Source organism: Pipistrellus hanaki, assembly GCF_964339955.1.
Source record: "Pipistrellus hanaki genome assembly, chromosome: 10".
Classification (NCBI taxonomy): Eukaryota; Metazoa; Chordata; class Mammalia; order Chiroptera; family Vespertilionidae; genus Pipistrellus; species Pipistrellus hanaki.
In genome coordinates this window covers 53812161-53831518 of record NC_140512.1, presented here as the reverse complement: position 1 = coordinate 53831518, position 19358 = coordinate 53812161, and the positions used below count along the sequence as shown (strand labels likewise).

Sequence of the window (19358 nt, the reverse complement as noted above, 5' to 3'; positions counted from 1 at the left end):
AGCCACAGTTTGTCAACCACAGCTCCAGGAGATGTATTGGTATACATATTGCTAGGAGAGATGTCTGGGCTTTTCCTTCCTATGGTTTCTTCTAAGATTTTTACCTTCAACTATTTTAAATGTAGGTTGATTGCATTTGTAATTACTCTTTGAATAAGTCTAGAATTTATCCAGGAAATCTCCTTCTTATTCATAAAGTACATCTAATTAATGCCTAAGTTCCAGCAGTTCTAATACCCATTATGACATTTCACATGTTTTTTCCTGTCTTCTTGGCATTCATTCCAACTTTATAGTTTCTTTCTTAAAATTTTTACCTCTGTTGTTGACTCCAGATCTATTTTCCATTTATTAGAACAGCTTTTAGAAAGCATATTGGGTCATGTGACACCTTGTCAAACCCCATGGTTAGCTTCAATCCATTTCCGTTATCTATTATATTGTATTCTATTTCATTTTGAACTTAACAAAACTTCAGTGGCAAATGATAATAAGCATTATTTTACTCAAAAGTTTACAGATTGGCTTGGTCATTCTTTTGGTTTTGGCTGGGCTCACTAATGTGTTGGGACTCAGCTGGCTGTCAGCTAGTGCAGGATAGCTTCAGCTGGGACAATTTGGCTCTGTTCTAAGTCGTTGTTTATCTTCCTGTTGGCTAGCTGGGAACTTGTTCTCATGCCTGGGGTAGGGCTGCAAGAGGAATAAGGTGGACATGTGCATGCAATCAAATTTACTATTGTCCCATTGGCCAAAGAAAGTCATGTGACTAAGTCCGGTGTCACTGTTTGGTGAGGGGTACTATCAAAGGGTATAGATATAAGGAAGTTGGAATAACAACAACAGTGATCAGAATGATAAAGCAATTTATCTACCTACCTTTTGTTTGTGGAGTTTTTCTGTTGTTTTTTGCTTAGAGTAAAAACTTCAAATTTCTATTTAGGATTTGGTCACCATTCCTAGACTCATCTCCTGACTTTGTTTGCTAGCCATATCTATAGTTGCTGGAGTTATTCGACTTTCTCATCTGTGTCCTTTGGCAATAGTTTTTTCCCCTGTTTGAAATTAGCAGAGGCTTGTCCCCCCCATGCACCCTGCTTTTACCTTCCTCTGTGTAGTGTCCCTGTCCTCTCTATGCAGAATTAGTAGCTTTTTTTTTTTCTTTTTATGTGCCCATTTAATGACTTATATTCCTTGAATGGGTTATTGTAATGATTGGTTTGCATTCCTATGTTCCTACCCAGACTCAGAATTTCTCAAGGCATAAATCATATACTTACTCTCTAGTGAGTAATTAGGTGATATTAATTAAATGAAAAGTTAATAAATACTGGGGGGCGATCAGGATGGCACACAGAGGCAATGAGGGGCAATCAGGCTAGTGGGGGCAGGGAAGTTTGGGGTGACCTGGCAGGCAGACAAGTGAGGAGTTAGGAGCCAGTGTTCCAGGATTGTGAGAAGGATGTCCCCTGAGGGGTCCCAGATTGGAGTGGGTGCAGGCTGGGCTGAGGGGACCCACCCCTTTGTGCATGAATTTCGTGCACCGGGCCTCTAGTTATAAAAATAACATTGATTTTGTGGACTCCCTGAAATGTTTTGAAGACTTCAGATAGCACTGAAAACAGCTGCTTTAATGTAATCCACAATTCCTATTCAGAGGTAAGTAATCATCCAAATAATTTCTTTGTAATGTCCTCTTAGGTGTCCCATTGTCAGCCCAACCCCTATCCTTGACCTGGGACTCTGTTCATGATCATGCATTGCATTTCAACGTCATATTTCTTTAGTCACCTTCAGATTGGAATAGTTCCTTAACCTTTTCTTGATCTTGACATTTTGGAATACAAAGAAGTTATTTTGTAGACTGTCCCTCAGTTGGGTTTGTCTATTTCCTTAAGATTGCATTTAGGTTAGGCATCTTTAGCAGGAATACCATGTAGATGACATGACATTGAGTATTCCTTATTATATTTTATTAAGAGATTTATCTGATATTAGCTTTGATCAGTTGGTCAAGGAAGGTGCCTTCCAGATTTTCCCATTCTATAGTTGATAAATAAATTTTGAGATTATGAAACTATCCTGTTACTTATCAAACTTTTATACTTTTAACATCCATTGATGAAACTGTTGAAGCTTTCCCAAGTGGTTATACAATTTTTTATTCTTGCCAAAAATGTTTAAGAGTTGTTGTTGCCCCCTATCTTCTTCCCCATTAATCTTTGTCAAAATCTATTGGTCATATAAGTATATGTCTCTTTTTGGACACTCTATTCTGCTCCATTATCTTTTGATCTCTTCATATACCAATATGATACTTTTTAAGGTCAGGTAATGTAGAACCTCTTTATTTTTTAAAATTTTTCAGATTCTTCTAGATCTTTTACATTTGCATATAAATTTTAGAATATTGTCCATTTTTAAAACTGTTGGGATTATTGGGAATGTAATGAATCTATAAAGCAATTTGGAGAGAATTGCTGTCTTATTAATAGTCTTGTAATCCATGAACATTGTTAAATCTCCATTTATTTCAATCTTCATTAATATCTTTTAGCATTCTTAGAATTTTCATGTTAGAGGTCTTAGATATTTTTTATTCAATTGATCTCAGTATATTTTTATTTTCATGCTGTTTTAAATGGTACTTAAACATTTTTTATTAACAAACAAGCTGCTAATATAGAGCAGTAAATTGTTTTGTTTTGTTTTTAACTATTGCCTTTGTATATGTTACTTTTGTAAATCCACTTCTAATAGTTTCTTTGTTGATTTCTTTGGCTGTTTTCATCAAATAGTCATGTCATCCATGAATGGGAACCATTTTACTTTTTTTCCCCATTCTTTTTTCTATCATAACTTTCTATTTTATTTTTTTAAAATTAATGCTTTTTTGCATTGATTTGGACTTCCAGTATAATATTAAATAGAAAGGGTGAGACTAGATCTCCTTATCTTGTTTCAGATCTAGCAGGATCTATATTTCACTATTAAGTGAAAATTAGATTCTGGATTCTTACACATTCCTTATTAGATTAAGGAAATTTCTATTCCTAGTTTGCTGTGAGTTTTTCCTCATGAATATATGCTGAGGAAAAATGCTTTTTATATATGTACTGATACAATCATGTTTTTTCCCTTTAATTCTGTTAATGTGATGAATTAATTTCATTGATTTTCAAATATAAAATCAACTTTGCGTTCCTGAGATAAACCTTTTAGTTATAAAATATCCTTTTTATATCTTGCTACATTCTGTTTGATAATATTTTGCTAAAAATTAGTTTTGTGTCTCTGTGTACTAATTGCCTGTATATTATTTCTTCTCCTCCTCCTCCCCCTCCTTTGTGATATTGTTACTTGGTTTCAGTGTTTTATTGTCCTCATAAAGTAAATTAGGAATGGAATATAGTACAGATTTAAAATGGAAGTTATTTTTCCTTTTCTGAAAAATTTTGGATAAACTTGACATTTTTTTCTTTAAGTGTTTGGTAAAATTTACCAGTGTAAGTACATAGGACTAGTGCTCTTTGTAGGAAGGTTTTTAATTATAAATGCAATTTTTCAATAGATATAATGATTTCAGATTTTCTCTTTTATCATGTGTCAATTTTGGTAAGTAATTTTCAAGGACTATGTCTATTTTATCTGCATTGCCAAACTTTGCTTATTTTTTTATACTAGGCCCTTATTTATTTTTAATTTGTAGTGAATTTGTAGTGATATTTCTGCTTTCACTTATAATATTGGCAATTTGTATTTTCTCTTCCTTTTTAAAAAATTAGTCTTAGAATGGTTTATAATTCTATTAATCTTTCAAAGAACCACGTTTGTTGGTTTTGTCTGTTTCCTATCTACTTATTCCTACTATTTTATTTTTTTAACTTAGGTTATAATTGTTCAACAATTTAATAGCACTCTTTTTAAAAATATATATATTCTTATTGATTTCAGAGAGAAAGGGAAAGAGAAATAGAAACATCAATGATGAGAGAGAATCATTGATTGACTGCCTCCTATATACCCCTACTGGGAATTGAGTCCGCATACCTGGCATGTGCCCTTCAGTCTGCAGGCTGATGCTCTATCCACTGATCCAAACCACCTAAGGCTTTAATAGCACTCTTGCTAATTAAAATGAAGTAAGAAGTTGTTATTCTCCTAATACAATTTCAAATTTCACATTCTAGGAAGTATGGCATTGATTTGTTTATTGTATATTACCCCATCTTTGTTTTGGAGATTATTTAGTTATACAAGAAATTCTTTCTCAATATTTCACCTTATCTATTAAAGATTTTTCTTGATTAAAAATTTTTAAAAATAGTTTTAGGATAATAATTAGTATGAATACTAAAATTCAGATTTATTTATTTAAGTATATTTTTATTAATTTCAGAGAGAAAGGGAGAGGGGGAGAGAGATAGATGAAAGAGAATCGTTGATGCAGCGCACAACCCAGGCATATGCCCTGACCTGGAATTGAACTGTGACCTCCTTTTAGCAACCACTGAGCAACATCGGCCAGGCTGACATGCAGATTTAAATCAACTTAATATCTGGGTTAAAAACATTAATGTCAAACTGTTCTTTATGCTGAATACCTTTATTGCTTTAAGTAATCTAAATAATACTAGATTTCTCTTCATATAGTACCACTTTTTTATTTCCTGCTCTAGAAACTTGTAATAGTTATTTATTGCTTATATGATTTTATCTAGTCTCTGTCACATTCACCAAGCTTCCTATTTCTGCCTTATACTTCAACTCTTTCGTTTCTGCAGCAGCAATTCTTCATCTCAGTCATAACCATACACATTGTATTAAATGTATTTTTGCTGTTTTTTTGTTTTGTTTTGTTTTTCTTAAAAACAACAACAACAGCAAAAACAATCTGTAATAGTGGAAAGAACATAGTTTTTGCCTTGGTTGCCCTGGGACTTAGATTCTCTATTTTACTTTCTATTGTAGTTTTGTGACTGTGGACAAGTTACTTAGATTCTATGAAATGATGATATTTCTTTATAGAGTTGTTATACAGATTAAATAAAATATTTATACACACACATAGTAATAATATAGACAGAATTTAGGGATATTTAATAAATATTAGTTCTGTTTTCTTTTCCTTCTTTCAGCTAATTCAGTCTTGCCCATTTGAAGATGTTGTTTGTTTGTTTGTTTTTTTAGCTTCATGAACTCTACTTTTAATTTATAGAATACTATAATAATTTTTACCTTTTATTCAGTCCTTTGTTACAAATGATCTCAACTAATTGTTTTTTTTTTGTAATATACTGTTCTTCCCATATTCCTCTAGTTGTGTTATTGATTCAGTCAGGGAAGTGACTTCTATGTAAAATACAGGGTAGATGAAAAAGCCAAAGACTTGGATTCCCATTCTGCTTCTCTCACTAGTGTACTAGCTTTCAGGAGGATGCCTCTTATCTTTTGACTTTTAGGCTTGTGTTTAAAAGGGGTTAATTGAACTAGATGTTTTATAAAGGGTCCTATTAGTTATGAAATTCAGTGATTCTAGATATTCTTGGAATGCCTATTTGTGCTAGATTCTGGTGAGAAATTCTGAAGAGAAATATTTTAAAGGACTAAATGTATCTTTAAGTAGATCAACATATAATAGAGAATTAAACTCTGTGCACAATGGAGTATGTAATAGAAGCCATAAAAGTGTTATGAACAGAATGTCATAGGGTACAGAATAGTTCTCATCTTTCCTGGTAGATTTTAAGCATTTCTATGGAGAGATTTTTATCTCCTACTACTTCTTTTGTTGGACTTGTATTAGTTAAATTGTGAGTTTCTGAACAAAGCTTGTAATGAAAGTCAACAAAAAGAGGTATTTATAATAATTTTATTTTGTTATTCTTTTAATTTCTGTTTTTGTTTTTTTTTTCTCCATAGAATGGTCCTAGTGCCAGATCATGTCATAAAATGTGCATTGACATTCAACGAAGGCAAATCTACACATTGGGCCGTTATTTGGATTCTTCTGTGAGGAACAGCAAATCTCTGAAAAGTGACTTTTATCGTTATGACATTGACACTAACACATGGATGTTACTCAGTGAGGATACTGCTGCTGACGGAGGGCCAAAATTGGTGTTTGATCATCAGGTTCGGTGCACAAATAAATATATGGTAGAATTAATTAGTGCTTAGTAACTTTCTCTTAGTGTTTGTCATATGTTATGCTTAATAATCTGTTATCTCTTAGATTTCTATTACAAATACCTGTGAGAGATAATAAAAAACTTGTGCCAGTAGTTATCCTTTAAAATTTTTTTCTTTTATATATTGCAGAATAAAATACTAATTTCTCAGAACACAAAAGTTAACTTATAAAAACTTTAGATAGTAGATGGAGCAGTATGTATCAGGAAAAACAAATTTAGTTGTATAAAAAAATCTAGGAATCATAACAATAACAATTTTCCCTTTTAAAATTTCTTATTCTACATTCCTGGAAGAAATTTAAATTACTTTATAATGAATTCAGGAATTTGAAATCTAGAGCTTTTCTTCCAACTTGTGTGAAATATATTTACCTTTGTATATAATCACAAACATTATAAAACAGAGAAATTTGACATAAACTAGATGAAGTTTAAAATTAGCACCAATAAAAAGTCAGATAATGATGTTATAGACAAGACTATACATAGCGATATTGTAAGCCATTTTAATATTAATATGCATGTAAGTCTCATCATCATTTCCATCAATGTCATTATCATTTTTATCTATATTTGAATATGTATTCCATGTCAATCAGTTCAGTATAGTTCAGTACCTCAAACAAAACAGTAACCACTTTGAATTCTGTAGGCAGTTTTATTTGATTCAAACCATGTCCAAAGTTTTTTTTTGAGTGTTGGGGAGAGAAAACTTTCAAAAAACCTTTTAACACTGTAATGATGAACATAGGAGATGGTGCTATAATTATAATTGAATCTAGTTTAGGGCTAGCTTATCTCCTATCTTATATATGAGTTAAAACCAAGTCTTTATTTATTATTACATATTTTTGTTAATTACTTACTTTAAATTACTTACTATATTTATAACAATTAGTTGTTATAGTAGAAAGGTAAGGAAAAGAGGACTGGGTTATATGCCTATCAAGTAAGTGGTAGGTGGAAAATCAAAAACATTAGTCCTCAAGTATTCTTCCTCAGATTGAATTTGGAACTTCTGCTGACTCTAACTGAGCTCTGCAAAGCTTTGCACTACCCTATGACATCCTCAGTGATTTCATGTGGAAAATAAGAGCTCCAAAAAAAGTTTGGCTGGTTCTGATGTTTTAAAAAAAAACATCAACAGATAACATTTTGAGGGAAACTATTTTCTTGCTTTCAACTGGTTACAAATTTCTTTTACAAAAGATACTTATGTCTTTATTTTTACAAGTTGAAAAAAGAATAGCTAAGGGATAGTCTAAGTACAAGTATATTGTCCTTATGTATGGTCTTTGTTTCTCTTGACTTTGATAAAATAGAATGTTCCTTGAAAGCTAGGTTCTGTTAAATGTTTGGTTTTCAAAGGATTAGATGTGAAGAAACCAGGATTTTAGTGCTAATTCAGCTAATAATTAGCTCGGTGACTTTGTGTAATCCGTATAAGCCTCTAGTTTCTATTTTGTTTTATGTAAATAAAGCTATAATTTGGAACTTCAAAATTACTTAGGGCTGTTCATGACACTTTAAGATTTGTCACAACATTCAAGAACGTGAGAAAGCTAGAGGTATAAAAACGCTTTAAAAAGTTACTTTGCATTTTTGAATTTAACAGTTAATAAATTTAAAGCTTTGGATTTATTAAGAACATAGTGGCAGCTTAGTTCTGAAGCTTTCGATGTTGTTGCTTTGTGTGATTTTCAGGAACAATGAGAACCAAAACAAAAACAAACAAAAAGATTTAAAAAACAAAACAAAACAAAAAACACAAGTCACATATTCAGCAAAACCAGGAGCCAAAGAGAACCCACAACTCCCAATTTCTTGTAAGTTTAGCCAAAAATAACTGAAATGTTCAGAACCTGTATTAAAGCTGACAGTAATGTAACAGGGGAGAACTGGGAATGTAGAGGGAGCCTAGTAGAGTTATGACTTAGCAGGGCAGACTCTGGGGGAGTTAGTAAGATAAAATGTGCAAAGCACCCAGAATGGCTCAGAAGTGGTAGATATCAGGAAGCACCATCTTCTAAAAGTATGGGAAACACCGTGACAAGTGTGAACAGTGCTCCTCTTGCAATATCTCGTGAAGGAACTGGAGGAAAGCAAGTCTTGAAATAGAAACACTCCGCCCCTCCCCCTTAGTGCGCTCCCCCCCCCCCTCCCCACACACACACACACACAGATGAGGGTTCATAAAGTTTAAAAAGACAGGGCTTCACAGATGGACTACATTTTGAAGAAGCCATTTAATTCAGTAGCAACAGCAGAGGGAGTCCTTGAGCAAGAACATTACCCTTTCATAGGAACCTTCTGTTATCTGGTCCAGGGAAATTCAACAAATTTAAATACGAACATTTAAAAAGCTTAAAACACGAAATTTTCAAAGAGATACTCTAAGGAAAATTAATAAAAAGAAGACCAGCAAAACTTTCCCTCACACAATAGCAGATGAAAATTATATATCAGTATCCAAACATGAATTAGATCAGTGTTTTTCAACCTTTTTTGGGCAAAGGCACACTTGTTTCATGAAAAAAATCACGAGGCACACCACCATTAGAAAATGTTAAAAAATTTAACTCTGTGCCTATATTGACTATATATAAAGTAATTCTCTTGAATAGGAATCAAATAAACACAAAGAAAGTATTTTATAATTACTTTATTATGAAATAGTAAGTAAACAAAATAGTGAAAAATTATAAAATTATTGTCTTGTCTGCACCTACGGCACACCAGGCAACATCTCGCGGCACACTAGTGTGCCGCGGAACAGCGGTTGAAAAACGCTGAATTAGATGATTTAATGAAGCTTGATACTTTGAAGAAAACTACAAAGCATAAATTCAGTAATTTGGCGGAGATGACCAAATAAGAGGAACAGGTGAAACGGGACCTGGTAAAATTCAGGAAAGAAATTGAAGAAAACATAGTAACATTTTCAGAAATAAAAACTAATCTACATAGAGCATAATGAAGAATAGGTAAGGGTCATATAGCATAGATATAAGAAGAGCAGGTAATATAGAAATAAAGATTAATAAAAGGATTAGTCAGAAAATTATAGATAGAGGAAACAGGCAAAAATAAGCCAAAATACATATAATTGGAGACATTAAAAACAAAAACCAAAATAATGGAACAACAAATATTTATAATAAAATTCAAGAAGACTAAAATTCAAGAAGAAAGAAGACTATTGCACATTTCAAAAGGGTGTGTTATAATCAGAAAGGAAAAAAAGTTGACCTATGCATTCAATTCTAAGACATATGATAGTAACAGTGGATTTCAAATATAAAGAAGCCATTTTAGGGGGAAACTAGGCAAAATGATCCAGTCACCTATAAGAGGAATAAATTGAGACTGATACCAGATTTCTCTACAGCTACATTCAGTATCAGGAAACATTAGAGCAACATCTAGAAGATAGGAAAAAGACAGTGTAAGTCAAGGATTTTATATCTAGAGAAACTGTCCATCAAGTATGACCACCTTTTGAAGAAATTACTAGGAAAAGGAATATAAGCTAGCCAAGAATTCGTAGGAGAAACTTCAGTCAAGGATTGGAAATCTCAGCTCATTGACATTCACCTTAGGTCAGTGTGGATCATTGGCAGGCTGAACACGTACTTTTGCTGCTCTCCTGCCTGTATCCTATGAAATGACAATAGAACATATTAGTAATAGTGTTGAAAACAAAAAAAGAATGCCCTTTGAGAACTTAAAACTAATTGGTGGTGAGGAGGAGGTAAGGGGAGAATTCTTTAAGGTAGAAAGTAGATAGGATCAGATCCAACCGGAAGAAACTAGAGCCTGTAAGATTGAAGCCACAAAGTTTATATAGCTGAGACAAACATTAGATGATCGGTGGGAGATTGAACAGCAAAGCATTCTTCACTTTAAGTAGCACTTAAGTGTGATATTGTCCATAGGTCAGGTGTTGAGCATGGGCATTGGAGCTGGAAAGGTAGAGCAATACTCCCAAGGGCAGCTGAAGAGCAGCAGTGGAACCCTTCACAGCATCACATATCATTTCTCCCCACCCAGTCCCTCTAGGCTGGCTATTGTATAATATATATAGCAGGCAAATGACTAGTGATTCTCAGATATAAAGAGGACTAGAACAACCAAAAAATTCATATATTTTAATGTAATTAATACCATGAAACGGGTGCTGAAGTCAACAAATTAAGAATTAACAAAGAAAAACAGTTGTATATACTGAAGAAGCCTTTAGGATAGTTTAAGTGATATTTTTAGAGCAATTCAGACAGCTATTGCATTCATAAAAGACATATCTCGAAAAGTTACAAATTAAAGGGTTTTTTTCAACCTCAGCAAATTATTTGAAAAGCAGAATGGATACACTCACCTCAAAAATAGTTACTAAATTAATGAGCTGAAATTATGAGAGAAAAGTTAAGAAACAGAGAGGTCCTGAAGTTCCGATACCATCTAATAGGAATTCTAGAAGAAGAGAATGCTGGCCAAAACAAACTCAAGGTAAAAATGAAGAAAACTCCTAAAAATGAAGAAAGACAGTTTTCAGAACAAAGGGAACACCAAGTACAGTTCAGGATGAATGAAAAAGAATATCCCTGCCTAGATACTTCCTTAATGAAATTTCATAACCAAGGATTAAGAGAAAATCCTAAAAACCTCAGAGAGAAAACTGGTTACCTTTGTAGGCAGATAACTGAGAACAAGCACATCAAAATTAAATATCCCCCAAAGGAAAGAGAAAATCCCTTTGTAGCCATATGCAGTAGAATTTAGGGGCTGGATAACCATAGGAAACCTGATAACAGAGATTGGCCAAAATTAGTATAACTCTAAATTTATGAAAATATAATTGGTTTATGTAATGTGTGTCCCTTGGGATTTTTAACATGATCCCCAGGTGTTTGGAGAGACTTCAGCCTTAAGTATTTAGGACAGGGCACTCTGACCCAGCTTCAGTGCAGCCCTAGACAGTCATATATATATATAGTAGGTGAATGGGCCATACTGAGTTGTCTTCAGGAATGTATGTATTGCTTTTAATGATAGGATTATTGAAGATTAAAGAGTGAGAACACTTTCTTTGGGAGGCCAGGGACATGAAAACTTTATCTCAGTTTTGCACCCATATTCATTAAGATTTCACCTTTGAGGTATAATAGATTTTCACCTTAATTTATGAAAATCAGGCAGGAACCTAGGAAATGGCAAGTGAGTGGATCTTATTAGTGGTAGGTAAAGATTAGAAGATACTAGAGTTTTTTATTTTAATTTTTTTAAATTTATTGGGGTGATATTGGTTAGAATCTTTTTAACATTAATTTTAAAACCAAATTCTACAATTATTAAAAAATCTTTTTATTAAAACCTGCAAAAAATGAATAGCAGAAGTAATTGGAGGAGAGAATTGAACATACTGTAGCTAGTATTTGTGCTTTAGCAAAATAATGTTTGTGCACACAATTTTTTTCTTTACTTATAAATGCCACTTGTGTTCAGTGTCTAATTTCCAACTTATACTTACATATTTTTTGAAATAGAATTTAATTCTTTTTTATTATCTTCGATAAATGACTTCTCAGATATTTTAATGAAAAACTATCATCTGAGTTGAAAGAATTTATTTTGGCTTTTGAACTTGAGTTGCATAACATACCTCAAATAAATTTAAATTTATAGTATTGTGTTAAAAAAAAAAAAAAGGCAAGATTCATCACACTGTAGAAATCAGTCTGAAGACTTGCAAATGTCTGTTTTACTGGTTTTTAACATAATTTGAAGGGTTTTGTAAAATAAATGCAGAGAGATGAATTTAGTTGCATCACTCATTCACATATCTGCTCTCTTATTTAATGGTAGCAAGATTAATAGGATGCTTGTAAGGAGTGTGTGATCACTTTTTATCCATAGAGTATGACCTGTATTCACTCTTAGGTGTACTGATCAGCACATCATGTATTATTTGCTGGTTGATGTGGTATAAAAATTATGCAGTTTCAAGAATGCGTAAAGCTCTTTAATCCAACATATTTTATTCTTGGAAAAATTGAAACTGAAGAAAGTATTTAAAGATCCATCTTCCAGCTGGTTGACAATATTGCAATAAATGTGTATGAGAATCAGGGGCGGTACTTAACATTATTAAGACATAGTTCAGGTTTTTTTGAGAATCTAAAACAATACACATTGGTTTCATTTTAACATATATGACAGGAACAATCTAAAACCATTCTATTTTTTTATTCTGATAGATGTGTATGGACTCAGAAAAACATATGATCTACACCTTTGGGGGTAGAATTTTGACTTGTAATGGCAGTGTTGACGACAGCAGAGCCAGTGAACCACAATTCAGTGGGTTGTTTGCTTTCAACTGTCAATGTCAAACCTGGAAACTTCTTCGAGAGGACTCCTGCAATGCTGGGCCTGAGGATATCCAGTCTCGGATAGGACACTGCATGCTATTTCACTCAGTAAGAATATCCTGTACATTGTGTTATTTTATTTTGTCATGTGTTTCTCAGTAAGAAAAGTGGTGAAATCTACTTTTTCAGTAAGCGATCAAAACTTTTCATTAGATATAAATGGTTAGTGTTAGCAATGATAGACAAAAAGTAAAACCTTTTAACAGCGGACTGTTATAATTGAGGCTCTTTCTCATTAACTTAGTAATTCCTAAAGAATTATCACCTGAATAATAATATAGGTAATTTTTTTTTTACTAATTTCATTGCTTATATAGATCTATTTCTGTTTAACTGCAAGATCAATTTTCTTATCTGTTTGTATTTTTCCCTTTGCTATACTTTATTAAGTGCAAATAATTAAGAATTGACATTATGGAATTAAAATTAAAATTTATCAGCAAAATCAACATACAGGCATTGCATTAAACTTTTCTGATGCTACAGTGGAAACTTGGGCCCCTTTCTGTGAATATAACTTTTAAAACATATGGAATATTTTAATCATATGCCAAAGTGGGGAGAAGAGTATGATAAATTCCTGTGTACTCATTAGTTTCAACAGTCAATAGTTTACTGTTTTTCATATATCTGCCCCACTTATATTTCTTTCTTTCTTTCTGTTATTTTTTTTTTAATGTTTCTTTGATTTTTTTAAGTGCTGGGTTATTTTAAAGCAAATCCCAGACACTCTTATCATGATACCTATAAATATTATAGTGTGTCACTAACAGTTAAGGATTTTAAAAAAACATAATTGCAATACTATTATAATATTAACCAAAGTAAAAGTAATTTCTTAACATTTAATACATAGAATTTTTCTGAAATACTGAAAAGTACCTTTTCATAATTGGTTTATTCAAGTCAGGGTTCAGAAAAGTCTAAGTATTACATTTGGTTGTCAGATCTCTTAATTTTATTTAATCCATAATAGTGCTGACCCCTCTTATTTTATTCCCCCACATACCACTTATTTGTTAAAGAAACTGAATTATATGAGCTTTAGAATTTCTTGTATTCTTGACTTGGCTGATTTTATTTTCTCATAATGTCATTTATTGTAATCTATATTTCCTGGTAGTTGAATCCAGAGTCACTTTAAAAAAATAATTTTTCAAAATAAAATAATAATAAAAAAAAAATAAATAAAATAAAATAAAATAATTTTTCAATTACAGTGGACATATATTAGTTTCAGATGTACAACTCAGTGATTAGACATGTATATAACTTACAAAATGATCACTTCCATAAATCTAGTACTTGATTTTAGATTCACTCTCCCTTTTGGGGAGCGCAAAAGGAAAGGTGCAAGAATACTTCATAGGCGGTCTGATTGCAAAATATCAAGAAGCATTTTATATGTAGTTGTCATACTTTTGGTGGTGGTAAAATTGTTCAGTGAATTCAGGCGCTATCAACCTGATTGTTAATTATAGTTTCCTATCAACATTTTACCTCATGGCAGCCATTGATAATCATTGCCTGGATTTCAATAAGATTGTCAAATGGTGATTTTTCTAATTTTGTCATTTCTTCTGCATTTACTAACTGATTGTATTATTAAAAAATTATTAACTGTGTGGCTACTCTGATATGTAAACTGCATAGGATAGGTAATATAATTGATTTTCTTCCTTTATCACTTTTTTATATTAATAAGTTGAGGCTCCAAAGTTAACCGATAGATTTTTTTAAGTGTTATTATGAACTCATCGATTTTTATATACGTATTTGATGTGTTTAATCCAATGATGTCATTCTTTCTTTCTTTTTTTTTTTTTAAGTCACCCAGGGATATTTTTCCCATTTATTTTCAGAGGTGGAAAAAGGGGGCAGGGAGACATTAATATGAGAGAGACACATCCATTGTCTGCTTCCTGCATGTGTCCCAACTTGGGCCAGGGATTAGAATCAAGCGGTGACACATTGGTGCCACACTGGCCAAGGCCACTAATTTTTTTGATGCCCAAAAATTTTCTCTATTTTTGGCTAGTAGGCATGCCCCCTTCCCAGTATGTATGTATGTGTGTGTGTGTATGTACGAGCATGTATATATGTATGTTTGTGTGTGTGTATAATATATATATGTATATATATCCTTTTTAGTAAGAAAAATTAAATCATGAGTTTATACTGATATATCTAATACAAATGAAAGATTAAATTTTTTATATCTTTGATTTTATATATCTTTTAAGTTTAAAATCCTCCTTCCTAATGTCAGTATTATATTATTCTGTCTTATAGTTTACAGAATAGCAAAACTAACAGCAAAATCACTAAATGCTGTTTAAAATTGCTTTCTTATTATTTTTCTGCTTAGAATATAGCCCACTAAGAAAGGGTATTCAAAAACATGAATTAAAATCACTAGAAATATTTTCTATGTGGTCATATCTTTATGTACCAAAAGGTTTTTTGTTTTGTTTTTTCTAATTTCAGAAATTTTTTTCTTTTGAGTTAATTTGTTTTCTAATTAAATAAAAACATACGCCTGGTTTTAAAAGCAAAACCAAAAGTCTGGGTACTTTAAGAGATCTAGTGTTATCCCTGCTGTCTTCCTGTTCTGTCCCTTCTCCAAGAAGTAACTGTCTCCTTTCTTTGTTTCTTTTTGGAGAAAGAAACAAACACATACACATTTCTTTTTTCCCTTTCTTGCACAAGAGAGCACTTGTATACATTATTCTGTACCTTGCTTTTTTTTTTTTTAATGTTTTTATTTATTTCTTATTTTATTTGTTCGTTTGTTTTGAAAGAGAGGAAGGGAAAAGGAGAGATAAATACATCTATGAGATCAATTGTGGCTTCCTCACCTCGGGTATGTGCCCTGACTGGGAATCAAACCAGTAATCTCCTGGTGCATGGAACTCTGCTCAAACAACTGAGACACACCGGCTGGGCTGCACTTTGCTTTTTTACTTTAATAGGATATCCTGGAGATCACCTCTTAGCAGTGTATAGAAAGCATCTTCATTTCTCTTTGTATCATCATAGTACTCCACTGCATAGGATCTGTCATAAAATTATTTTTATAGAGGTTTAAATTTTTTAAAGATCATTCTGAATTTTTCATGGAAGTGACTACTTTCTTTGTTCTTTGCCATTTTTTTCTTATTTTTCAGAAAAATCGTTGCTTATATGTATTTGGTGGCCAGCGATCGAAGACCTATTTGAATGATTTCTTTAGTTATGATGTGGATTCTGATCATGTAGATATAATATCAGATGGCACCAAGAAGGACTCTGGAATGGGTAAAGGCATTTACTGATTCTTCTCTCATGTCTTAAATACTTTAGAAGGTGGACGACTATAGCCCACTTTTTTTCCTATCCATTCTTCATCTTTGCCCCATTTCTTTAATTGAAGTAATTCTGACTAACAGGTCAGAAAACTTGTTTTTGTCTCTTTCTTTCAGCTAAATGATTCATTTCTATCTGTTTAAAATATATTAATTATTATTTCCTTGGAGCAGAAAGATAGTATATGAATCTCTATGGGAATTTGTGTGTGCTTATTGGGGAGGAGGGGCTTTGCAAGAATTGATATCCTAAAAACTATATTATTCTATATTTGCCAATCAGTTCCACTTTCTGCTTTCAGTATAGTATCTTATATTATGCACTAGCATAGTAGAGTCTGTCTTTATTTTGAGGGAGGACATATAATGGTAATGCCTTTTAAGTTTACAAATTCAGCATCCAAGAAGTTGTTATCCTCCTAATGGGGTAAATGGTTTCCCTCAGATAGTCCCAGTTTTATGTATATTGCCCTGATATAATTATTAAAACTGCCCCATTCACTCTCAAAAGTATCCTACTTTAGATGATACACAGTCACTTTGCCTGTGATTAGTTTGCACAGGAGAATGGTATGTTTGTTTATGGCCCAAGGGTTTAAAATGCCTAATTTGAGCAATAGGGTGAGAAATTAGAATAGCTTGCTTTTCCTTTTAGCTATTATTTATAAAAACAGATTTTAAAAATTATAATAGTTGTTCAAATTTAGGAGGGAAAGTTTTCTTTTAATAAAAGATTGCACCATTGTAAAAAAATAAAAACAAAAAACAACCACCACACACATGAAGTAGTTTGCCCTCAGGACCCTTCTCCCATACTTTGTACTAGCACTTTTTTTTCTGGGTAGAAATGAAATGATAAAGGCTCTGTGAAGGCAAAGGGGACAGGGCAGAAAATATGACAGTTAAACCTATAAACTGAATAGTAGAACTTCTAACTACATCCCTGTTTCCAGAATGTCAGACATATGTCTCTTATAAAAGACTGGAATCACTTTTTCTAGAGGAAATGTATGGCCTCAGAGGAAATATTTCCAGATACTGTTGTTTGGGGACCCTACATGCCAATAAAATGGCTAATCTCGCTGCCTGGTCCACTTTCACAGCCCAGTCCCCTAAAGTGCTACCCACGATATATATAACATTTTCAATTAACTTTTTATTTCTTCAGTCTTATTGAACTATCAGTTAAGTATCCTCTGTATTAGGACCTTCACCATGGAAGAGAGAGTCAAAAACAAAAACAAAAACTTGAAAACAGAAATCTGGAGTAATGCACTGAACACAAGTAAATGAAAATAATAATGATCGAGGCCAGTTTTCTTAGAGGAAAGGATCTGCATTCATAAAACTTTAATAGGATGCAATGAAAAATCAGAGACTAAGAAAGAGCTTTTGGAAAATAAATTTTGTTAGAATAAAAAAGTAGAAGAGTTATAAGAAATCTGAAAAATAGACAAAAAGAGTTGAAAATAAGAACCTTAGAAAATCAATCCAGGAGTTCCAATATTGAACTAATAAGAATTTCTCAAGCTATAGAGGACAGGGAAAATGGAGGAGACTAGAGCCTATCTAATATAGCGAGAATATGCTAGTTGACCCTCGGTGCCTACAGCCAATAAGGAGGAAATATGATAATTGACTGTCCCACCCTCAAATATGTTGGCACCCACAGCTAATAAGGAGGGAATACGCTAATTGACTGCTATGCCCTCAAAAGATGGTGGCATCCACAGCCACAAGATGGCGGCACTCAGTCCCCTCAACCCTGCTAGGGTGGCAAGGCCAGCCCCACCCCCAGGCAGGCCCAGCTGCTCTGCGCACCTGCCTCCAGAGTCCCCTAGTCCTCTCAGTCCTCCAACCACCCAGGGCCGGCCCAAGGCGCAGGTAAGCTTCGGATGGTGGCTGCCCAACCACTCAGGATCGCCCAAGGCTCAGGTAACCAGTGCCAGCTGAGGCTTGCACTGCCGGCAGTGGCAGCAGCAGAGGTGTGATGGGGTGTTGCCTTCCCCTGATCGCTAGGTCGCCTCCCAGACTGTGAGAGGGGGCAGACCGGGCTGAGGGACTCCCCCCTCCAGTGCATGAATTTCCATGCACCAGGCCTCTAGTTATAAAATAAAGAAATAGCAGAAAATTTCTCTAAACATTGGCTCCAGGTTATAAATGGACACCTACAGAAGTCAGTACATCAAATTTAGCAAAATAAAAATCATCATTGTTCACCGTGGAATTTCACATATCAGGATAAGGAGAATATCTTAAAAGTTTCTAGGGTAAAATGAGGTCACATTCAAAGGAATAGGACTTAGAGTGGATATACAAATTCTCAATAGTATTGGAAACTGTAAGGTAAGGGGAAACAAGGTCTTAAAATTCTGAGGTATAATTACCATGATCTAGATTTCTACTTAGAGCCAAAACACCAATGAAGCAAGAGGGAAGAAATACTGTTTTTAAATATGTATGGTTTATCAATAGAATCTGTTTGCCTCAAGTAATAGCAAACCTAGGGAACCATGGCTTAAACATATAAGGAATTTTTTCTTGCACAGAATAAGAAATCCAAAGATAGATAATCTGGACTGATGCAGTGACTCAAGCAATATCTTAAAGGCCCCAAGTTCTTTTAAATTGTTCTGTTTTCCATCCTTAACATGGTGATAGTCTCTTGGTGGTAATTTGGCTGATGCACCTCAAACAATGTCCTCATTTTAAATAGGAGAAAAGGAAAGAAAGCAAAACTTGCCCAGAAAGCTCCCTGTGAAAACCTGGCTTCAAGAGAGACTGGGAAAGCAAGTATTTAGCGTTTCCAGCCTATATTTATGTAGTACATTGGGGAAAGGGTTTGGAAGTGGCTATTAGATCAGGCAATCAAAAGGGTCTGCCACACAAGAATAAAATATGATAGATCTGCTCTGGCTAGTATGGCTCAGTTGGTTGAGCATCATCCAGTGCACTGAAAGGTCACCAGTTTGATACCTGGTCAGAGCACATACCTAGGTTAGAGGTTTGATCCCAGGTTGGGGTATATACAGGAGGCAATTGGTCGATGTTTCTCTGTCTCTTCTCCTCCCTTCCTCTCTCTAAAATCCATTAAACATTTTTTAAAAATGTATAAAGAGCAGGGATTTGAAGTTTGAGTACAAATAAAGCCGTCCCTGTGCCCTCCCGCACCCCCCGATTCTAAGTAAGCTGCTTCCCAAGATTAAAAGAAAAAAGTGGCAATGAGTAATAGTGATGGAGAATTATTGAAAGAATAAATAGAAAATTTCACTGTCATAAGTAGGCTTTAGTGACTGTTATTTGAAGGTTTAACAAATGATTAGTATAATGCTTCATTCATTGTTATGACTAGACTTAGAGCCATCAAAGTATAATGTTTTTAGTCCAATTTTGTT

At 33.4% G+C, this 19358-nt stretch overlaps 1 protein-coding gene and 1 long non-coding RNA gene across 8 annotated transcripts in view; both read left to right on the top strand.

Moving 5' to 3' along the window:
* MKLN1 (muskelin 1) overlaps positions 1–19358 on the top strand; it is a 311818-nt gene that overhangs the window by 243023 nt on the left and 49437 nt on the right. For all 7 annotated transcript variants that reach the window (XM_084897002.1, XM_084897001.1, XM_084896999.1 and 4 more), the window contains 3 exons: positions 5920–6132; positions 12446–12667; positions 15787–15916. In XM_084897002.1, the coding sequence (XP_084753128.1) occupies positions 5920–6132; positions 12446–12667; positions 15787–15916 (565 nt within the window). The remainder of the gene's footprint in view (positions 1–5919; positions 6133–12445; positions 12668–15786; positions 15917–19358) is intronic.
* LOC311629147 lies at positions 6166–11876 on the top strand. The gene is made up of 3 exons (XR_014796164.1): positions 6166–8679; positions 8990–9181; positions 9377–11876. It is a non-coding gene; the product is annotated as an uncharacterized lncRNA (long non-coding RNA).